The sequence below is a fragment of the Macaca fascicularis genome, chromosome 14 (genome assembly GCF_037993035.2).
Source record: "Macaca fascicularis isolate 582-1 chromosome 14, T2T-MFA8v1.1".
NCBI classification, from domain to species: domain Eukaryota; kingdom Metazoa; phylum Chordata; class Mammalia; order Primates; family Cercopithecidae; genus Macaca; species Macaca fascicularis.
Window position 1 is genome coordinate 55838388 of NC_088388.1, and position 23658 is coordinate 55862045.

Genomic DNA, 23658 nt, shown 5'->3' on the forward strand with positions numbered 1-23658 from the left:
TTTACCTGTTGACCAACTGAAAGACAATTTTAGCAGTAATGAATAGAACCACCCCAAACATTTGCATAAGTTTTTATGTGAATATAAGTTTTCATTTCTACCTACCTAGGAGTGGGATGCTGGAATATATGGTAATATAATATTTAACTGTATAGGAAACTGCCCAACTGTTTCCTCAAGTGTCTGTATTATTTTGCATTCTCACCAGCAGTATATTAGCATTTCATTTGCGCCACATCTTTACTCACACTTGGTATTGTCAGTTGGTTTCTTTTTTTTTTAGTCAGAGTTTCACTGTTGTTGCCCAGGCTGGAGTGCAATGGCGTGATCTTCACTCACCACAACCTCTGCTTCCCAGGTTCAAGCGATTCTCCTTCCTCAGCCTCCCAAGTAGCTGGGATTACAGGGATGCACCACCACACCTGGCTAATTTTATATTTTTAGTAGAGGCAGGGATTTCTCCATGATGGTCAGGCTGGTCTTGAACTCCCATGATCCACCCGCCGCGGCCTCCCAAAGTGCTGGGATTACAGGCATGAGCCACTGCACCCGGCTGGTTTCCTTCTTTTCTTTTCTTTTTTTTTTTTTTTTTTTTTTTTTTGGTGGTTGGTTGGGGAGGGGGGTCTTGTTTTAGCCTTTCCAACAGTTATGTGGCGGTATCTCATTGTGATTCTACTTTGTATTTTAGCAGGTAAGTGAGAGTGTAGGACTCTTAGCTGGTCACTGTATGTTGCCTTCGTACTTGTGACAAGAGTACTTGTCTTAAAATAAGAAATCGCCATCTGGAGTCATGAATTAGAGCATTGGTTCTCAACAGGAGCAACCCTCCCACCCTACTTCATGAAATTCGTCTGGAGACATTTTTGGTGGTCACAGTTGGAGGGACTGTGCTACTGTCATCTAGTGGATAAAGGCCAAAGATACTTCTAAACATCTTACAATATACAAGACACCCACTCTTTATCCCAAATAATTATCAAGCCCAAATGTCAATTAGTGCATAGGTTGAGAAACCCTGAATTAGGGCAACCAGCACATCAGATATTAAAGTCATCCACCAAATGTATTTGTATTAAGGATAAGACATTCAGGCCGGGCGTGGTGGCTCACGCCTGTAATCCCAGCACTTTGGGAGGCTGAGGCGGGCGGATCACGAGGTCAGCCAATCGAGACCATCCTGTGAATGGTGAAACCCCGTCTCTACTAAAAATACAAAAAATTAGTGGGCACCTGTAGTCCCAGCTACTTGAGAGGCTGAGGCGGGAGAATGCCGTGAACCTGGGAGGCGGAGCTTGCAGTGAGCCAAGACCGCCTCACTGCACTCCAGCCTGGGCGACAGACCGAGACTCCGCCTCAAAAAAAAAAAAAAAAAAAAGGATAAGACATTCAGTTGAATGTCTCAGTCATCTCACAAGGATGTGATCCTTGAAAGTCCTATGAAGTTGGAAAATTGAGGATGAGTCATTCCATCAGCGTCATGTACACTACCAGGCAACTCTAAAGAGTCCAGTTACATTTTGACAATGTTTAACAATTTACTCCAGTGATAGTATTGCCATCAACTGTATTAGAAAAAAATTTGTGTAACTTGCTATCCCACATAGCTCTAAGTATAATTGGTGCACATTAAATAATTTCAAATACTTGAATTAATCTGGGAAGCTTGGTAAGCTCTAACAATATCATATTGATTTGTCATTCAGTGCTGAGACCAATGAGTAGGAAAAATTTTCTTTTTCCCATGGTGGCTGTTGCCTACTTTGAATTTCCATTGGGATTTGGGGCTTTTGTTGTGCCTTGCTTTGCTTTTATTTGAAATTAGTTTCAAGCCTTGTATTCTGTAACCCCTAGGCACATTCTCACTTAGTCTACCAAAGCTGGGAGGTTTGGGGGAGTGTTGCAGACTAGATGATGTGTGTATATGTCATTTTTTCATGTCTGAAAAAAATCATTGTACCTCAAATTACTAAAGTATACTCTTAAAGCAGGATTATAAAGATGATTCCTTGAAAATCATCATCCAAATTCAAAATTTAAAAGACAGTGCATTCTGCCAAACTTTTTTCAGTAGTTTATTTTGGTTACTTTGGAAATAAATGTTGCCAGATTCACTGTAAGTGTTTGGTTGTCTGGCCCTTGTTTATTACTTTATATTTGCATTTCTCTGGGATCAGAGATGAAAATTTGGCTGCTGCTTTGTACTGTCAGAAAATAATGGATTTCCTTATTTCAACAAGGAGATTCAACACAAAATTGGGCTGTAGCTTTTAATGAGCTTGGTGACCTTCAAGGGACCAGTCCAAACACATTTTGTGTTACAAGTAAGAGCAGATGTTTTTAAGTATATGCAGAATACAGTGAGCCCTACCCTAAACCTCCTCTCATTGCTGTTGTCTTCTCAAGAGTCATTTTGTGACCAAATTAGGTTCGAGGTGGCAAATGTGGTCCTTTACATTTATCATGCTGCCCGTTAGAGGGCAGTAGTATACAGACTCAGGAGCCAGAAAACCAAATACTATTAGATTCTGGGGCATGAGTCTTTTTTGAATCTTCTAAACACAGCTAAATGTCATAATTTAACAAAGTTAACCCCTAATCTGCATTTTGGTGTAAAATATCTATACAACTACAGATATTCAACTTTGAACTTTGTTTTAACATGATCTTTTAAATGCTTATAATTCTAAATTGTGTATGGATTTGGTTTACAATATTTCTAATTGCTTCTGGGAAGACTGTTAATAACTTATAACAACATCTTTTTTACATAAATGTTTTCTATTTAAAACTTATTGGAGGGCTGGGCGTGGTGGCTCATTTCTGTAATCCCAGCACTTTGGGAGGCCGAGGCAGGCGGATCACAAGGTCAGGAGTTCGAGACCAGCCTGACCGACATAGTGAAACCCCATCTCTACTAAAAATACAAAAGAGTTAGCCGGGCGTGGTGGTGCACACCTGTAATCCCAGCTACTTGGGAGGCTGAGGCAGAAGAATCACTTGAACCCAGGAGGCAGAGGTTGCAGTGAGCAGAGATCACACCACTGCACCCCAGCCTGAACAACAAAGTGAAACTCTGTCTCAAAAACAAACAAAAAACATATCAGATACCACTACTATAATTACTCAAATATAAGTAGTTGGTAATATGATGGAAATCTTGGAAGAAAGAGATGGCTTTAGTTACAGAAGCATGGTACCATGCCATAGAATATGCAGAGAATAAGAGAATAAATACTTTTAAAATGAATGTAGCCAAAATTTTTGGAAAACAGACTTTAGATTCATTCTGGGATGGGGTGTGTGTGTGTGTGTGTGTGTGTGTGTGTGTTCTAACAACTTTACTGTAACAGCTCATTCAATACTCATAAGAACCTTATGAAGTAGGTACTATATTATTATCTTCCTTACAGATATGAAAACTAAAACACAGGGGTAAGTGAATTGACACTGCACCAGGTCACAGTACTAGTAAGTGGCCAAGCTAGGGTTTGAAACCAGGCGTTCTGAAATCAGAGATTATGAACTAAAAATACTTTGTTAAACTACCTCTCTCATTGAATTATCTAACCTTTCCCCCTGAATTGTCATGCCACCTATCATATTTTCTCACATAGTCCTGTTTTGGGACTCTCTGTTCTATTCCATTCGTCCTTTTAACTCTTCACTAATAACAGTTGTTATTAGTTAATTATTAACTAATAATTATTATTAACTAATAATTAACTAATAACTGTGTTAATTATTAAAGGTTTATATAAGTTTTGATACCTGGAAATCTTAACTCTCCCACTTAACTCTTCTTCAGAATTTCCTTGACTATTTTTGGTCTTTGTATGTCCCTATAAAGTTTAGGATGAACTTACCAAATTACAGGACCAACTCTTTAAAGATTTTGACTAAAAGTGATATGTGCATCCTTCTTTTTCTTTTTTTTTTTCCTTTTTTGAGATAAGGTCTCACTCTGTCACCCAGGCTATAGTGTGGTGGTGCAATCACAGCTCACCACAGCCTCCATCTCCCAGGCTTGAACTATCCTCCTCCCTCAGTCCCCTGAGTAACTGGGACTACGGGCAGGCACCACCATGGTTGGCTAATTTTTTATTTTTTGTAGAAATGGGATCTCACTATGTTGCCCAGACTGGTCTTGAACTCCTGGACTAAAGTGATTTGCTCACTTCGAACTCCCAAAGTGCTGAAATTATATAAGCATGAGCCACTGCCTGGCCAGTGCATCCTGCTTTTTCTAAACCACCGCAAGTCATTTTTGGAACAAGACAAGACAGATAATGTAGTGATAGAGAAAAATATATATATATATATAAAACTAGAAAAAATACTGGTGTTACTAAGATTATTTCTACTTTTATTTTTCTATGTTTTAAATTTTATTATAATATTTACTTCATGGGAAATATATTTAGAGTTTTAATTTTATTATAAAGAAAGTATAAATAGAAACCAAAGTAATGAATATACTTTAAATAATTCAGACCTCAAGATCCACATGAATTACCTGACCCACCTGAAAAAAAGGTATCTACCCAATATATTTTAGAGAATTGGTATTTATTATTTTTGAGAAGACAGTATGTGGGTAAGAGTCATGCCTAAAGAACAGAGAACAAAAATACTACTTTTTGAAAAGGGCAGTTTTAGACACTACAGGCCAGTGACTGTTAAATGTTGACTTGGTGTTAAATCCAGACAGAATTCTAAAACAGTTTTTCAACACTTGATTCAGAAAGAGTGATTACTAAGAGTTGGACTAAGGATTTACTTACTTATTTTTCCCTGTCTTTGCTAGATATGGGGGAGAAATACAGAGCATGTATGAAGGCTACTTTGGCAAGAACAGATTTTAAATCTGATTTCACCTTCTGAGGAGCCTTATATAAGATAAGCTTAAGTATATAACTTAGGCAAAGTTGTTTGTCCTGCATCACATAATAAGGAGTAGAGCAAGAACTGGAACCCATGTGTTTTGACACTTAAAGCAGTGGGAGGAAGCAGTGTGTTTCTGTTATATTGCTGAGACATACTAACTATATCATCTGCCTCAGCCCAACGTTTTCTTTATCCAGGTCTGGGCCATATAACCAAAAAGAATTGTGGGGAGCAGCCCTCAAAGGTGATGGCAGTTGGCCATTTTAACTATCAAGAGGATGTATGGGATAGTATTGAGTTTAATCTATGCATCAATAACATAGGTTCAGTGGGAATAAGGAATTTTCTGGCTGCAAAGGGTAAGTGTTAGAATTGGTCAAGAATAGTTGTAAAGCAGCCTTCCCTAGAGAACTTTATAAAAGAATGGATTCCATTCTACCTGGAGTGTTTGAGATCTAATCCTGCTTAACTAGATGACTAAAAAGTTCATGCCAACCCCAAGAGTCTATAAAAGTATTAGCTGACACAGTTAATTCAATTCTTGCAATTCTTATGTGTATTCAACTGTGTCCCGCTCATTAAGATGCAGTAGGAAGAGATTTAGAGTGCCTGCTATGTGCCAGGCAGTTTCTAGATGCAGTAGGTATACATCTACCCTCATAGAGCTTTATTTTCTGGAGAGAAGGATAGACAATAAACAAGTTAAATAAAATGTAAAGTATGTGAGACAGTGATAAGTGATATAGAGAAAAATATAACAGGGATAGGGAGTGTGTTGGGGGAGAGAGTATAATTTTAGATAAGGTGATCAGGAAAGGTGGCTTTTGAGCTAAGAAATGCAAGAAAGGAAGGAGGATGCTGTACAGATTCATGGGGCACAGTCATTCCAGGCAGAGAGAACAGTTAAGTGCAAAGGCTTTGAGGCAGGAACAAGAAGTTCTGTGTGTCTAGAGCAGAAAAAATGAAAGAAATCATGGCAGAACACATCACATAGAAAGGCCAGATCTTGTCGAGCTTTGTAAGTTGTTTTAAGAACCTTGGGTTTGGCCAGGCACGGTGGCTCAAGCCTGTAATCCCAGCACTTTGGGAGGCCGAGACAGGTGGATCACAAGGTCAGGAGATCGAGACCATCCTGGCTAACCCGGTGAAATCCCGTCTCTACTGAAAAATACAAAAAACTAGCCGGGCGAGGTGGCGGGCGCCTGTAATCTCAGCTACTCGGGAGGCTGAGGCAGGAGAATGGCGTAAACCCGGGAAGCGGAGCTTGCAGTGAGCTGAGATCCGGCCACTGCACTCTAGCCTGGGCGACAGAGCGAGACTCCGTCTCAAAAAAGAAAAAAAGAACCTTGGGTTTTATTGTGAGTGAGATGACGAGCCATTGGAATGAATAGAATGGTTATGTGATGAATTGACATACTTTTAACTAGATCACGTAGTCTGCAATGTTGAATGAAGGAGTACAGGTGGAAGCAGGGGAACTAGGAGACTGTTGTAGTGCTGTAACATGAGGTGTTGACTTGAACCAAAGTGTTGTGAAACTGGCCAAGTTGTAAACATTTTAAAGGTAAAGTCCGCAAGATCTGCAGAGGAACGGATAATTGGGTGTTAGAGAATGGCATTAAAGATAACTCTAAGCTTTTTGCCTAAGTGATTGGAAAAAATAAATGTGCCATATACTGATGTGAGGAAGACTGAACAAAGCAAGGATAGAGGTGGGTGAAGAGTAAGAGCTCCATTCTGGACAACATAGATTTAGAATTTTTTTAAAAATCCAACTGAAAATATTGTATAGAGAGTTAAACATGTGGGTATGGGGTTTAGGAGAAAGCTTGTTTAAAGAAAAAAACTTGCGAATTGTTGGTGTTTTTATGGTAAAGATAGGAGACTGGAAGTGATCACCAAGGAAGGAGTGTTAACAGAAAAAAAGACCCAAGGACTGAGCCCTGAGGTATTCACATTGTTAAAGAGAGTAGGGAGATGAGAAATAGACAAAGATGTAGCAAGAAGACCTAGAAACCAAGTAAAGAAAGTGTTCGTGGAAGAGGAAGACAGATGTCCAGCTGTATCAGATGCTGCTGATAGAGCATGTAAGAAGAAGTAAGATTTTGGTACTTCATGTTTTATGGCGTATGTATGAATGTATGTATAACCACCCAGCTCGTGTCTCTGTAAGCTCCCACTCCCTTCCTGGCGATCTGCCAGTTATTTTAACTTGGAATAATTTTACCTATGTCTAATATTACAGGAGAATCCAAACCCTCATATGGCATTCCAGAAAGTTCCGCGGCCAACAGAAGGATCCCACTTGCGAGTTCATATTCTTCCTTTCCCAAAGATTAATGAAGCCCGGGTTCAGGAATTAATACAGGAAAACCTTGCTAAGAACCAGAATGCACCTCCTGCCACAAGAGTAGAAAAGAAATGTGTTGTGCCAGCTGGTCCACCTGTTGGTATGTATTTGCCTGTCTGTTTTAAGAGTAAACTTTTTATAAAGATATAAGACCCAAAAAGGAAAAGTGTACAATTTGATGAATTTTCACAAAGTGAACAAACTCCTGTAGCTAGAATCAGAGCATTATCAACACTTAGAAACCCTGTTTCATTCACTGCCTCCCAAAAAGGGTAATCATAACCCAACCGCTGCCACTATAGAATCTTTTCTTTTTTTAATAACAGCTTTATTGAGATATAAGTTACATACCATAAATTCACCAATGTAAAATGTACAGTTCCTTGATTTTTAGTATATTTACACACTCATTCAACCATTATCACTATTTAATTTGAGCATATATATAGAGAGAGAGATGGAGATTCACTCTTGTTGCCCAGGCTGGAGTGCAATGATGTGATCTTGGCTCACCGCAACCTCTGCCTCCTGGGTTCAAGCAATTCTCCTGTCTCAGCCTCCTGAGTAGCTGGGATTACAGGCATACGCCCCCTCACCCAGCTAATTTTGTATTTTTAGTAGAGACAGGGTTTCTCCATGTTGGTCAGGCGGGTCTCGAACTCCTGATCTCAGGTGATCTGCCCACCTTGGCCTCCCAAAGTGCTGGGATTACAGGCGTGAGCCACTGCACCTGGTGAGATTATTTTTATAACCTAAATAGAAACCTCACATCTATTAGCAGTCACTCCCCATTTCCTTCCCAAACCATCTCCTCCTCAGCATTATACTGTAATCTACTTTCTATTTTCATAGCTTTACCTATTCCGGACATTTTATATAAATAGAATTATACAATATGTAATCTTTTATAACTGGCTTCTTTCATTTGGCATAATATTTCAAAGGTACATCTATGTTGTAGCATGTGTCAGTATTTTGTTTCTTTTTTGTTGTTGTTGTTGTTTTGAGATGGAGTGTCGCTCTGTCGCCCAGGCTGGAGTGCGGTGGCGCCGTCTTGGCTCACTGCAAGCTCTGCCTTCCAGGTTCACGCCATTCTGCTGCCTCAGCCTCCTGAGTAGTTGGGACTACAGGCACCTGTCACCACGCCTGGCTATTTTTTTTTTTGGATTTTTAGTAGAGACGGAGTTTCACCGTGTTAACCAGGATGGTCTCGATCTCCTGACCTCGTGATCCGCCCGCTTTGGCCTCCCAAAGTGCTGGGATTACAGATATGAGCCACTGCACCTGGCCTCGTTTCTTTTTAAATGTCTGAATAATACTCCATTGTTTGGATATATATCACATTGGTTATTTATCCATCAGTTGATGGATATTTGAGTTGGTTCTACATTTTGGCTATTATGAATAATGCTGCTGTGAACATTTATGTGCAAGATTTTGTGTAGATATGTTTTCAGTTCTCTTGGATGTATACTTAGGATTGGAATTGCTGGGTCATATGGTAATTCTATGTTTAATGTTTTGAGGAGCTGCCAAACCATTTTCCAAAGCAGTTGTGCCATTTTAGATTTCTGTCAGCAGTGTATAAGGGTTATAATTTCAGCCACTGATACTGAACATTTTTTCATGTACTATTGGCCATTTCACTGTCTCTTTGCCCATTTTGAAATTGGGCTATTTGCCTTTTTATTACTGAGTTGTAAGCATACTCTGTATATTCTACAGATAAGTCCCCTACCAGATATATTATTTGCAAATTTTTCCCCAATCTGTGAGTTGTCTTCCTTTACTAACTTTTATCCCTTTTTTTCAGCTATTGAGGAAGATATATTAAAATCTCCCATTATAATAGCAGAATTCCCTATTTCTCAGTTTTTCCTGTTTTTCTTGACATATTTTGAAGTTGGTTAATTAGGTGCATGTATAAAATGTGAATTAGTTGGATTCTCCAAAGGAAAAAAATTCCAGATAGTAAACATATTTATTATAAGAAAATATGTTTTCTGGCTGGGTGTGATGGCTCACGCCTATAATCCCAGCACTTTGGGAAGCTAAGGTGCGCGGATCACTTGAGGTCAGGAGTTCAAGATCAGCCTGGCCAACATGGTGAAACTCCATCTCTACTAAAAATGCAAAAAATAGCCAGGCGTGGTGGTATGCACCTATAGTCCCAGCTACTTGGGAGGCTAAGGTGGGAGGAGAATCACTTGAACCCGGGAGGCAGAGGTTGCAGTGAGCCAAGATCGTGCCACTGCACTCCAGCCTTGGTGACAGAGCAAGATTCTGTCTTACAAAAAAAAAAAAAAAAAAGGAAAAAAAAAGAAAATATGTTTCCTAATAACTCAGCCTAAAGAAAATTTAAAATACTGCTAAAGATATTTTAGAATTAAAAGCTTATAAACATAAAGATGTTGCTCTCTCAATGAAGTATGTGTTATTGGAGATTGTAAGTTTTCTATTCTAATATGGATAGATTTTCAGTTTATGCCACCAACCTATGTGTGTGGGAAGCACCAGAGCCCACAATTATGAATGAGCATTTCAGAGAGAAAAGTCATGCGAAATAATCAGTTTAACCAGAAAATTAATGTTACATGATTAAAAATTATTTGAAGAAACTGGTAAAATTCAAGTAAGGGCTATAGTCTCATTCATTGTATTGTGCCAGTTGTTTTCCTGATTCTAATAAAACATGATTATGAAAGATGTCACCATAGAGGGAAGCTGGGTGACGAGTACAAGGATCTTCTTTGTATTATGTTTGCACCTTATTGTAAGCATATAATTATTTTTATAAAAATGTTTAAGGCTGAGTGCGGTGGCTCATGCCTGTAATCCCAGCACTTTGGGAGGCCAAGGTGGGCGTATCACCTGAGGTCGTGAGTTCAAGACTAGCCTGAGCAATATGGAGAAACCCCATCTCTACTAAAAATACAAAATTAGCCGGGTGTGGTGGTGCATGCCTGTAATCCCAGCTACTTAGTAGGCTGAGGAAGGAGAATTGCTTGAACCCGGGAGGCAGCCAAGATCGCGCCATTACACTCCAGCTTGGGCAACAAGAGCGAAACTCTGTCTCAAAAAAAAAAAAAGTTTAAAACATTATTTGAAGAATATAGGTTTGGTATTGATGAGATGAAAGGAATACTAATGAGTAAAATATAATAGTCTTTCTTCTTAGGTATGGGAGAAGGTAAAGGGATTGGGCCTTTAGAATCCAAAGAGTAGCCTTAAAGTATAAGTAGTCTTTTTGGCTTGAGAACCATTGATACTGTTCTCACTTATAAATGGGAGCTAAATAATGTGTACACATGGACATTAAGTGTGGAATAATAAGACACTGGAGACTCAGAAGGCTGGGAGGGTGGGAAGGGGTTGAGGGATGAGAAATTACTTAATGGCTACAATATACATTATTCTGGTTGATGGCTACACTAAAAGTCCAGACCACCACTATGCAGTACGCCCATGTGACAAGGCTGCACTTGTACCCCTTAAATTTATACAAAAAAAAGAATTATTGATACTACCTCATTTAAACAAATGACATAGTATAGTTCTTTGTGAAAGTATAAATTTTGTATAAATACTACTTTGATTTATATCCTTCTAATATTATTTTAATAAGTTAAATTTATTTAGGTAACCAGCTTAGTAGCCTAGGTAATACATTAGAATTTTCTAACCCTATGGTAAAAGGTGAAAGGTGCTAAGTTTACATGACTAAAAAGTGACTTTCCTAAGCCAGTATAGCAGTTCATTGATCATGATTATTTCTCTTTTTTTGCACTACTTCTTTCCTTCAAGTCACCTCTACTCAAATGTGTAATATCTAATATTTTGTGGAATGTAGTTTTTCTTTAGTAATATCTTAGAAATATTAACAATATTACTAGTTACAAAGTTTCAAATAGATGTTTGCCCTTGTTTAATATAACTTTACTTTGCAATGTGAATTAGTTCGCATAAAAGTTAAGTGTCTCATTAGAATCTATCCTGTGAAATTATTAATCGACTAGCCTGATACTTCAGCACTGCAACATGTAATCAAAATAATGATGTGGAATATTTTCAATGCTCTGTAATAAGAGAAAAAATAAAGTGTAGGTCATATCAATAGTTTTTGTTTGTTTGTTTTCTAATAAGAAATGTGGTCTCACTCTGTCACCCAGCTGCAGTATAGTAGTGCTGTCCTATCTCACTGCAGCCTTGGACTCCTGGGCTCAAGTGATCTTCCCACCTCAGCCTCCCAAGTCACTGGGATTACAGTGCAAGGCACCATGCCTGGCTAATTTTTGTATTTTTTGTAGAGAAGGGGCTTGCTATGTTGCCCAGGCTTGTCTCAAACCTCTGGGCTCAAGGGATCATCCCACCTCAGCCTCCCAAATTGCTGGAATTATGGGCGTGAGCCTCCACACTCAACCTACAGTCTTAAAGTAATAGTCTCTTTGCTTTTGTAATTACCAAAGGAGTTTAATTTATTTGTGCTTTCTTTATATTCTTTTACTAGTTTCGATAATGGACAAGGTGACGACAGTTTTCAACAGTGCACAGAGACTAGAAGTTGTCAGAAACTGCATCTCATTCATATTTGAAAATAAAATTTTGGAAACTGAAAAGGTAATGAAATATCATCTTTCCCAAGTAAGCGTTTATCATTTCCCTTTCAGATTTACATGCTGAAGTTACCAGCTTTCTCTTCTTTTCTTCAGTGGAGTCTCCTTCTGTTGCCCGAGCTGGAGTGCAGTGGTACAATCTCAGCTCACTGCAAGCTCCGCCTCCCGGGTTCATGCCATTCTCCTGCCTCAGCCTCCCCAGCAGCTGGGACTACTACAGGCACCCCCCACCACGCCTGGCTAATTTTTTTGTATTTTTAGTAGAGACGGGATTTTACCATGTTAGCCAGGACAGTCTCGATCTCCTGACCTCATGATCCGCCCGCCTCAACCTCCCAAAGTGCTGGGACTACAGGCGTGAGCCACTGCGCCCGGCCAGCTTCTCTTCTTTAATTCTGTCCTTTTTCCTAATAAAGTCTCCTCTCATTGTTTGGATCATTTTAAATGAATAGTGTCTAAGATATAAAGCTGTTGGGCCAAGCTTAATTATATGACCAGCAGAAAAATATTCATAGTAATTTTTTCTCTCAAACTTTTAAACATTGTTCACTAAACACTATTTTGGCATATTACTTAGAAACTTAACATTTTATTTATTTTAGTTTTTATTTTTGGAGACAGAGTCTTGCTGTGTCACCCAGACTGGAGTACAGTAGCGTGATCTTGGCTCACTGCAGCCTCTACCTCCCGGATTCAAGTGATTCTCCTGCTTCAGCCTCCTGAGTAACCGGGACTACAGGCATGCACCACTGCACCCGGCTCATTTTTGTATTTTTAATAGAGATGGGGTTTCATCATGTTGGCCAGACTGGTCTCGAACGCCTGGCCTCAAGTGATCCAGCCACCTCAGCCTCCCAAAGTGCTGGAATTACATGTATGAGCCAACACGCTTGGCCAAAACTTAACATTTTAATATAATTTTATGTATTGCAAAGAATCTAGTTAGAATATGTAATGGATTATAAGAACTGTAGTATTCAATTTAAATGTGCCTCCTTAGAGCATGTTTTCTTGCCTTGTTCAGTGAAACATGCTGAACATAATATAACCCTTTCTTACTGACTCATTGTCATAGTTCTGAATATCTATTTTCAGGGACTGGTAAAGCTTATAGAAATGTTTACCTTTAACCTAACTGACCCAGTGCCCTTTACATTTTGTGCTTTTTGGTTTCTGTGTTTTCTTATAGTTGGAGTCTTTCACTTCTCTTGCTTTCAGCTTCCACATCCTATTTCTTATGCCTGCCTTTAGTGATATCATGCCCTTCTACTTCCTTCTTATTTTCTCCTTTGTTCTGATTTTTTAGCTAAATAAGCTTATTATTATTATATGTGAAGTAAATTAACTAAATCCTACATGGTGAACTGAAGGAGGCATCTTTATGGATGTTCTTGTTGTAAAGTGAAAAGAGTTTTAATGCATACACCTAGAGATAATCTATTTTTGCAACTCCGAGTCCTTTTTCTTTCCTTTTTTATGATATTTAAATGAAAAGAGATTGTAGAACTTTACAGTCATAAATTAAAACTGAATAGTGATTAAGCAGCCAACCAGTTTAAAAGTATGAAATCACTTGTATTTCTTATTGTTTTATTTTTTCTTTCTGTTCTTGCCATGGAAAATTGACTAGTTATAGAAAGAAGATGTCTTACATATCTGTGGCTTTGACTCATAATCTGAAGCAACAGTCAATTTGGTAACCAAAGTTTTATTAAGTTGAAGAAAAAAAGTGAAATTAAATGTTTTTCAATTTATCACATAATTCTCTTATATTTCTTGCTGGTTTACGTATAAAAATAACTACAAATCTATTTTATCATTGGTCTTACTAATAAATCACCTCTTCCCTAGGAGTTTAATTTTATTAATAACTGTGTTAAATAAATTACAGGGTGCATTTGAATTTTCAAGATGATTGTTTGAAAGTTATTGTTTCCCCCAGTGGTACCATTTGGTCATTTGTACCTCTCTTGTCCTCAGACCCTTCCTGCTGCACTCAGAGCCCTTAAAGGAAAGGCAGCAAGACAGTGTCTCACTGATGAGTTGGGTTTGCATGTCCAGCAAAACCGGGCAATATTAGACCATCAACAGTTTGACTACATAATAAGGATGATGAATTGTACTCTACAGGTAATTTGTAGTTCTTTCAGATTATTCCTCTCATTTGAGAATACTTTTCATTTTTCCAGAATATTTTGTAATTACCAGTATATCAGTTCTTGAACCTACCACAGCTAATAGGATGAAGCATCAGTATCTATATCATTTCTGTCAAATACTTTTTATTACTTGGCATAAATATTAAGAGTTTTTTGTTCTTTCTTTGTTTTCTCTCTGAAAATGCTAGATTATTTTACTAGTTTTGTAATATAAGCAAGTTCTTTGAAAATGAGAAGTCGTCTTTAAAGCATTCAGTTGTATATTCATGTCTGTAGTCACATCAGCCCTTTTCAGTCAGTTTTCAGTTGTACTGTTCAGGCAGAGGACAATGAATGGTGGATAATCCAAATGATAAATGAACTACTCAATTAAGTATTTAAGTACTTTGTTTGTAAAGCACAATAACAAAATTTCCACTTGGCTTCAAAATATGTATATGATCTTTCAGAAACAAACTTCCCACAAAACAGTGAAGACAATTTAGGAGAAGCTAATCTTGTTTCCTTATCCTGCCTCCCATGTTAGATAGTCTTTAACATTGGCATTCTGCCGAGAGGTAATGTAAAGTTCCTCTCTCAAACATTTTGCCCAAGATGGAAATGTAATTAAATATTAAAACTGTGGGATCATCTGTGGGACTCCAGAAAAAGTAAATAAATGCATGTTAAATATTGGTACATTGGAAAGCAAGAATTATAGGATATAATTAATCAAATTTATGAATGAAACAAGGCCTAAATAAATGAGATTTATAAATGTGCATGGAATGGAAGACTCAATATGTTAAAGATGTCAATTCTCCCCAAAACAATCTACAGAGACAATGCAGTTCCTATCAGAACCTTAAATAGAAGAATAAAAGCCTTAAAACTACCAACATACTCCTAAAGAAAAACAACAAAGTGTAGCAGTTTACCTTGTCAGGTATCAAAAATTTAGTTTAAGATTATATTACTTGGCCAGGCGCAGTGGCTCACACCTGTAATCCCAGCACTTTGGGAGGCCGAGGTGGGCGGACCACAAGGTCAGGAGTTTGAGACCAACCTGGCCAGCATGGTGAGACCCTGTCTCTACTAAAAATACAAAAATTAGCCAGGCGTGGTGGTGGGTGCCTGTAATCCCAGCTACTCCGGAGCCTGAAGCAGGAGAATCGCTTGAAACCGGAAGGTGGAGGTTGCAGTAAGCCGAGATCGCGCCACTGCACTCCAGCCTGGGTGAAAGAGCGAAACTCCGTCTCAAAAAAAAATAGTATATTAATATTATATTATTTAAGATAGTGTAGAATTGGCACACTCATAAACAAATTGACCGACAGAATAAAATAGCCCAGAAACAAATGCACACATATATGGAAACATTATTTATGACAAAACTGGCACCGGCAGTGAAAAGATGAGCAGTTTAATTAATAGTGCTGGGACATGTACACATAATATACCATTGATACAAAAAATGCATACATACCTCCTACCACACACAAGAATCATTTCCACATGTATTAAAGACTTAAATATGGAGAGCCAAAAAAAAGCTAATCTATAAGGCTTAAGAGTTTTCAAACATAATACAGGAAATATCCTTATGACTTTGGGATAGGGAAAGATTTGTTAAACTAGTCACGACTAGTGCCAGTGTTAAAAGATTGATAAATTTTACTACATTAAAATTAAGAACTTCTGTTCATTAAAAGATAACATAAAGAGAGTGAAAACATAAACCTCAGAGTGAGAGGTTAGTTCTCAGATTACAAGAACTATAAGTCAGGCATAGTGGTGTGCGTCTATAGTCCCAGCTACTCAGGCAGCTGAGATAGGAGGATCATGTGAGCCCAGGAGTTAGGCTGCAGTACACTATAATTGCATCTGTGAATTGCCACTGAACTCAAGCTTAGATAACTTATCAAGACCCCATCTCTTTAAAAAAGAAAAAAACCCTACAAATCAATATTTTTTCAAAAAGACAACCTAATTCAAAAATGAGCAAAAGATTTAAGTGTCTTAATTAAAAGGATACAAAGGTAGAGCTGAGAATGGGAGAAGAGCAGAGTTTCTGAGCAGCACAGCGGCCTCCCCTCCTCTCTCCTCACCCCACTCTCGCAGCCTACCTTTACCTACCTGCCTGCTCAGTGCCCAAAACACCTTCCACCATGACCACCTCAGCAAGCTCCCACTTAAACAGAGGCATCAAGCAGGTGTACATGTCCCTGCCTCAGTGTGAGAAAGTCCAGGCCATGTATATCTGAGTCGATGGTACTGAAGCAAGACTGTGCTGCAAGTCCCAGACCCTGGACAGTGAGCCCAAGAGTGTGGAAAAGTTACCTGAGTAGAATTTTGATGGCTGTAGTACTTGGAAGGTTCTAACAGTGACATGTATCTCATGCCTGTTGCCATGTTTTGGGAGCCCTTCCGCAAGGACCTCCACAAGCTGGTATTCTGTGAAGTTTTCAAGTGCAATTGAAAGCCTGCAGAGACCAATTTGAGGCACAACTATAAATGGATAATGGACATGGTGAGCAACCAGCACCCGTGGTTTGGCATGGAGCAGGAATATAACCTCATGGGGACAGATGGGCACCTTTGGTTGGCCTTCCAGTGGACTCCCTGAGCCCCAGGGTCCGTATTACTGTTGTATGGGAGCAAAGTCTATGGCAAGGATATTGTGGAGGCTCATTACCGGACCTGCTTGTATGCTGGAGTCAAGATTGCAGAGACTAATGCTGAGGTCATGCCTGCCTAGTGGGAATTCCACATTGGACGCTGTGAAGGAATCAGCATGGAAGATCATTTCTGGGTGACCTGTTTCATCATGCATCGTGTATGTGAAGACTTCAGAGTGATAGCAACCTTTGATCCTAAGCCCATTCCTGGGACTGGAATGGCTCAGACTGCCATACCAACTTTAGCACCAAGGCCATGCGGGAGGAGAATGGTCTGAAGTACACTGAGGAGGCCATCAAGAAACTAAGCAAGTGACAGCAGTACCACGTCTGCATTTTTGCCCGGCTTGGCACCTAATTGGATTCCATGAAACTTCCAACATCAGTGACTTTTCTGCTCTTATAGCCCATCATAGTGCCAGCATACACATTCCCCAGACTGTTGGCCAGGAGAAGAAGGGTTACTTTGAAGATCACTGCCTTTCTGCCAAATGTGACCCATTTTCGGTGACAGAAGCCCTCATCTGCCTGTGTCTTCTCAAACCAAAGTTGAGCCCTTCCAGTACAAAAACTAAGTGGACTAGACCTCCAGCTGTCAAGCCCCTCCTAGTTCTTCCTCTCACTCCAACTCTTCCCCTCTCCCAATTGATCTTGCTTTATTTGTTTGGCTGGGATAGAGGGGTCACATAATTAATTTCTTCACATCTTTACCCTCCTTTTTTTCCCTATCACTGACGGTTTTTAGTACATTAGTGGGGAGGTGGGTGGTGAAACATAACCACTGCTTCCATTTAATGGGGTGTGCCTGTTCAGTAAGCGTAGCTATGGGAACAGAGTGCATGTTTGCAGGATGGGGACTTTTTCTTTGAAGTACCTGAGAGGAGAAGACCTGACTTAACTCTGGTTAGGTTAGGACTTCCCTTTGTGGTGGAAATGTTTCTTAAGAGGTTATAACCAACTTTCTATTAAAATTAGGGATTAAGAGAGAAGGTAGGGATTGGGGATCAGGGAGGAGAATGGCCTTGGTCTCTTGCTTGTGTGGAACTAGCCTGGCTTGGGGTGAAATGCCCTCAGAACACAAAGCTCAGTATAAACTGATGGATATCCCTACCTTAAAAAAAGAAAAGGTTCTTTTTGCTTGGTCCTCTATTTATCACACAAAACAGAGCAGTATTTTTATATTTAAATGTAAAAACAAGGGTGGGGTGCGGTGGCTCACACCTGTAATCCCAGTACTTGGGAGGCCAAGGCAGGTGGATCACGAGGTCAGGAGATTGAGACCATCCTGGCCAACATGGCGAAACCCTGACTCTATTAAAAATACAAAAAATTAGCCAGGCATGGTGGCAGGCATCTAGTCCCAGCTGCTCAGGAGGCTGAGGCAGGAGAATCGCTTGAACCTGGGAGGCGGAGGTTGCAGTGAGCTGAGATCATGCCACTGTACTCCAACCTGGGCGACAGAGCAAGACTCCGTCTGCAAAAAAAAAAAAAAATGTAAAAACAAAAAGTTTATATATATAGTTTTGTGTCTTATGTGTGTTTTGCTAAAGGAAAACAACATACAGGTCACGGGGTACCAAATTCGAGGCAAATAGTCTAGATCGAAATCAAGTAGCCCCTTTTGAGTAAGGAATGAGGAAAGTAGTGCTTGAAAAGTTGTTGATTTGCGGTTAGTCCCTCATGACCACTTTAGGGTTTCTGTGCCCTGCCCACCCTCTGGAGAAGATGAATACTGGTCAGTTAACAGATGACATGTTACTAGCAGTCACTTGATCCCCATGGCTTTGGTTTAAAAGACATATACTTGTCCACATGAGTTTACAGGTAAGAGTTAGCTGGTCAACTTGAGCATGTTACTGATAGAGGGGATATTGGAGTTATTTTCTGGTGGGAATAACATGTCACTAAAGCAGGCCTTTTGATATATTGAATTTTTAAAAAACAAAATAGAAGTTAGATTTTAAAATCTAAATCTGTAGGGTTTCTAAGTAATTTTTACAGAATTGCTTGTTTGCTTTAACTGTCTCCTCCCTCTGCTCTTGAAGGATATGGGGACAGGGCTAGAGTCAAAACACTTGAAATTTTGTATCCCAATGTCTTTTCTCCCAGTGTGAAATATTCCATTCTTTTGTTAAGACTACTGAGGAGTTATTTTTTTCTTTTGTAATAAGAAACAAACCCCACCTTTATCTCTACATTTCCCCTACCATTCTCTGGTTTTTGTGTTTGCTGCAGGGGGCCAGCTGTGGTTTTCTCTTGCCATGATGACTTCTAATCGCCATGTGCAGTATGCTGAAAGTCAGACAACTCCTTACTGTAAACAAATTGTGTAACTGCCTAGAGCAGCACTTATAAATCAGCCTAACATAAGATCTCCAAAAAAAAACAAAGATAAAAGATAAAAGATATAAGGAAACCCACTTGGATAATAATTGAAGAAATGCAAATTAAAACTATAAGGAGAGCCTTTTACACTCACTATTTGGCAAGAATTAAAAAGTCTGATAATATCAAACAAATGTTTGGAACAAATAGAGTGTATAAACTCTGCTAGTGAGCGTGTAAGTTGGTATAGCTACTTTAGCAAATTTAATAAGATATGAAAAATAAGATTATTTGTCATTATCTTATCAAGCTGCATGTGAAGCATACTCTATCACCTAGTGATTTCATTCCTAGAGGAGCTCTTGCCCACATACCTCAAGAGACATGTACAAAAATGATAGTGGCAAGATTGTTCAAAATAGCAGAAAACTTGAAATGACTCATATGCCAACCAGCACTAGAATGGATAATTTATAATATCTCCTTACACTAACTAGAATATTTTTTATCAGAGAAAATAAATGAACTGCAGTTACAAGGGATGATGTAGATGAATCTTAAAGGAGATAATTCTGTACAAAAATTAAAAAAATATTCAGCACTGTCATGAGTTACAGAAAAATAAAAAGGAAAAAAGAAAAAAAAGGACAGTTCAACTATAATATAGTTCTACTTTACACAATTCAAATGCATGTTATATACTATCTAAGGATATTTAATGATACAAACATATGTGGCAAAAATATTTTTAAAAAGCTAAGGTAATAAGAAAATATTTAAGAAAATTACCTCTGTTCGACACAGAGGAAGAGCAGTGAACGTGGGGATCTTCCAATATGATGGTAATATTCTATTTAGGTACATGGGTGTTCATTGTATCATTCTTGATAACCTTGTAGCTTATGCATATTTTATGTCTTAAAGTACTGACTGCTACTAGATTTTTTACAGGACATACTTATCTTCTCAAACTCACATCAAACAGTTTGTAGATTGTATAAGCTGATTGACAAGTTAGGGGATGAGTCACTTTTACTGGATTTCTTTAGAGTATGGATATTCTCTATTTCTTTAGAGTATGGATATTCTTTAGCATGTGAGACAGTAGATATAATACTTTATAATGACAAAAATCAAAAACAACCTAAATGCCTACCACTTGGCTAGTGATTAAATATGGTGCAACTCTTCTTTAAAACACTGTTCAGCTACTAAATAGAAACAAGTAGATCTATACATGTACTGATATGGAAAAATTTCTACTATATATTGCTAGGTAGGCAAAAGGGAAGTTACATAAAGTAGATATGAATCTCTTTTTGACCTAAAATTGTATGTATGTATGTATGTGTGTATGTATGTATGTATATGATAGTAAAAATCTGGAAGGATATTTACACTAAACCCTGTTAAGATTATCCTGATAAGAGAGATACCAATGATTATCTCTGGGATATGGATTAGAAGAGTTTTGATTTCCATTTTAAACCATTCTCTACTTGAAACATACACATCTAACTACATTACATAAGATATATAACAAGTGTATATTACTTTTATGATTCGAAAAAAGTCCTCAGTTTTTTAGAAAGGAAATTTTAACATCCTATGAGAAGAACTTGCCCTAAAAAAAGGCCCCGTCTTTTGTTACTTTATTACAGTTACTTTGTTATCATTGTTATAGAGAATAAAGCAATAGAATTAACAGATTAAGGTCTCTAGAAGTCCTAAAGTCAGGTGATTTCCTGATTCCCCAATAATTGGAATTAAAATTACAAAAACTATTTTGGAGCTTTTTGCTATTAGTACTTTCTGTGCTGTTTATTAGCTGAAGAACTAACTTTTAAGACTTTCTCTAAACTTAATTTTAGCATTTACGATTATGGCACTTACAGAATAGCAGATACCCTTAGGCTACAAATATTTTTCATTTGACTAATCATATTTCTAGAAACAAAAAAGACATGGAGTTTTTTTTGCAGCTTTCAAATACAATTGATTTACTCAGGAGTTGTTTGAAAAAAACCAAATACATTTGGATTGAGGGGCACTTAATATTTTATAATTCACTATTTCATATATACATAAAAAGAGATCCTGTGCTTCATTAAGCACATGCTGTTGTTGAACGTTATATAGAGGCCCTTCCCAGTTATGAATGGGCTTATATGTGATGTTCTTACTTTAATGTGTTATTTGTTTAATGTGTTACCCACTTGGGATTTGTTAGTATTTATCTTCTTGACGCAACAACATGCTTATCAACAGGGATTTGACATGACATTCTAAACATATTTTTACAAAAGCATAGAGTTTCAAGGCAGAGTGGCCAAACATCTGTGTTGATGTTTTAAGAAAGAAACATTAACTAAATGAACTAATTTTTAGGTAGTGATTCAAAAACTTTGGTAATTTTTGCTTTTCATGACCTAGAAGTTATTCTTGTGTCTTTCCTGTCCACAAGGGAAAATTAAATGGAACATGAGTACTGCCAAAAGGCTGTTTATCAGGTTATTTCAATGCCAGTGTAATTTTTTACAGCACTGTTTCATAGAGGTTATAGACTATTCCTATATATCATTTCATTTCAAAGAACTGATCATATTTTAGTATTTTTTGAAAATGAGATTACTAAAAATCTCTCCAAAAATATCATGGCCTTAACTTTTTACTTTGTCAAATATATAGTTAAGGCTTTTTATGTGTCTAGATCCTAGCTAAGGTCTTTTGAGAATAAATTATAATTTGAAAACCCAGTGAAGTCTTCTATTTCCAGCATCATGTTAAATTGCATATACTATAAGGAATCCTCTCACTAACATAGAAATAGATCTCAGAAAATTACAAACAAATATAAACCATTATTTTGTTACATTGCGTCTCCCAAGAAGAAAAGAAAATCTCTAATGTATACCTCCTTATACTCTGAAGAAAAGGACAAATAGAGAAAACCAAGCCCTGAGCAGTTAGCAGTTAGGGCAATCATATTTGTGAGTACACCCGTGGCCTCTATAAGTCTTGGCCATCTGGTTGAACCTGAAAGTTTTGCATCAAGCTGGAACACTGGAAAAAGAATATTAGAATAATAGTCTCCAATCTCATCCAGGTTGCTGTGAATGCCATTAATTCATTCCTTTTTATGGCTGAGTAGTATTCCATCATATATATAAGCCACGGTTTCTTTTTTTTTCTTTTTTTCTTTTTCTTTTTTTTTTTCTTTTTGAGACAGAATCTCGCTCTGTCACGCAGGCTGGAGTGCAGTGATGTGATCTCGACTCACTGCAACCTTTGCCTCCCAGGTTTAAGCAGTTCTCTGCCTCAGCCTCCCGAGTAGCTGGGATTACAGGCGCATGCCACCACATCCGGCTAATTTTTGTATTTTTAGTACAAATGGGGTTTCACCATCTTGGCCAGGCTGGTCTTGAACTCCTGACCTTGTGATCCACCTGCCTCGGCCTCCCAAAGTGCTGGGATTACAGGCATGAGCCACCGCGTCCAACCCAATATGCCACAGTTTCTTTATCCACTCATTGATTGATGGGCATTTGGGATGGCTCTGCATTTTTGCAATTGCAGATTGTGCTGCTAAAAACATGCATGTGCAAGAATCTTTTTGGTATGACTTCTTTTCCTCTGGGTAGATACATTGCTGGATCAAATGGTAGTTCTACTTTTACTTCTCTAAGGAATCTCCACACTGTTTTCTATACTAGTTTACATTCCCACCAGCAGTGTAGAAGTGTTCCCTGTTCACCACATCCACACCAACATCTATTATTTTTTTATTTTTTGATTATGGCCATTCTTGCAGGAATAGGGTGGTATCATATTGTGGTTTTGATATGCAGGAAAGAGCCTGTGTTTTTGAAAACTGAAGACTATTTCCATATTAGTGAGTATGGTCTAGAAATGTGGTTGGAGAAGAGATGAGAACAGTAGATGGAGTAACCTATGGTTAAAGTAAGCAGATTGTATATGTGCATTAATCTCTGCTACCACCCAAAACCCCATTATAACAAAAGTAAACCACTTTAAAAAAATACATAAACCCACAGGCAGAACAGGAGAGGAGACAACAGCAACATCTTAGAAACTAGAAAGCTGATAGATGAGTGATCTTTACTTAGCAGACCCAAGAAAGCCTTTTCCTAAGTAGCAGCGGGAAAAGCGTTGAAGCAGCCCAGTTTACAAAACCCCAAAAGGCTCAGGAATTAGTAACATCATGTATCTCTTGGAGCAGAAAGACAAGGTAGGGCTAAAACATAAAAATAGAGGATTGGTTGAAAGCTGCTTAAGATTCTGTTGGATTCCCCCTCCCAGATCCTTTCTTAATTCGGTATAAACAGCCAGCTGCCTCTCCTTTACCATGGCAAAAGATTAGATGTTTGTTTGTTTGTTTGTGTATTTATTTTTATGAGAGAAAGGCTGTAATTGGCCCGGAAGATACTAGGTCTGGTTGAAGGAAATTCTGTCTTGCTGTAAACAAGGAGGTTATGTGAATACCAAATACTGAGAATGCCAGTGGGCTTTCCACCTTCAGCTTCCAGAACTCTGGCAGCCTACCCTCAAGGCAAGAGATTGTAAACCTGTTCTCTGGGAAATGTGACCAGCCAAAGAGAAAAACACTTTATTAAAGATGTGGAGATTGATGTTTTTCAGTAGAACAGCTC

At 38.3% G+C, this 23658-nt stretch overlaps 1 protein-coding gene and 1 pseudogene across 9 annotated transcripts in view; both read left to right on the top strand.

Annotated features, from left to right (window-relative positions):
- Positions 1 to 23658, top strand: part of SBF2 (SET binding factor 2) — a 519142-nt gene that overhangs the window by 308084 nt on the left and 187400 nt on the right. For all 9 annotated transcript variants that reach the window (XR_012423398.1, XM_045370372.2, XM_045370373.2 and 6 more), the window contains 3 exons: positions 7130 to 7334; positions 11742 to 11851; positions 13828 to 13977. Coding sequence is in view for 8 of the 9 variants with exons in the window: in XM_045370372.2 (XP_045226307.1) it covers positions 7130 to 7334; positions 11742 to 11851; positions 13828 to 13977 (465 nt within the window). In the remaining variant the exon portion in view is untranslated. The remainder of the gene's footprint in view (positions 1 to 7129; positions 7335 to 11741; positions 11852 to 13827; positions 13978 to 23658) is intronic.
- LOC141408478 (glutamine synthetase pseudogene) lies at positions 16014 to 17361 on the top strand (annotated as a pseudogene).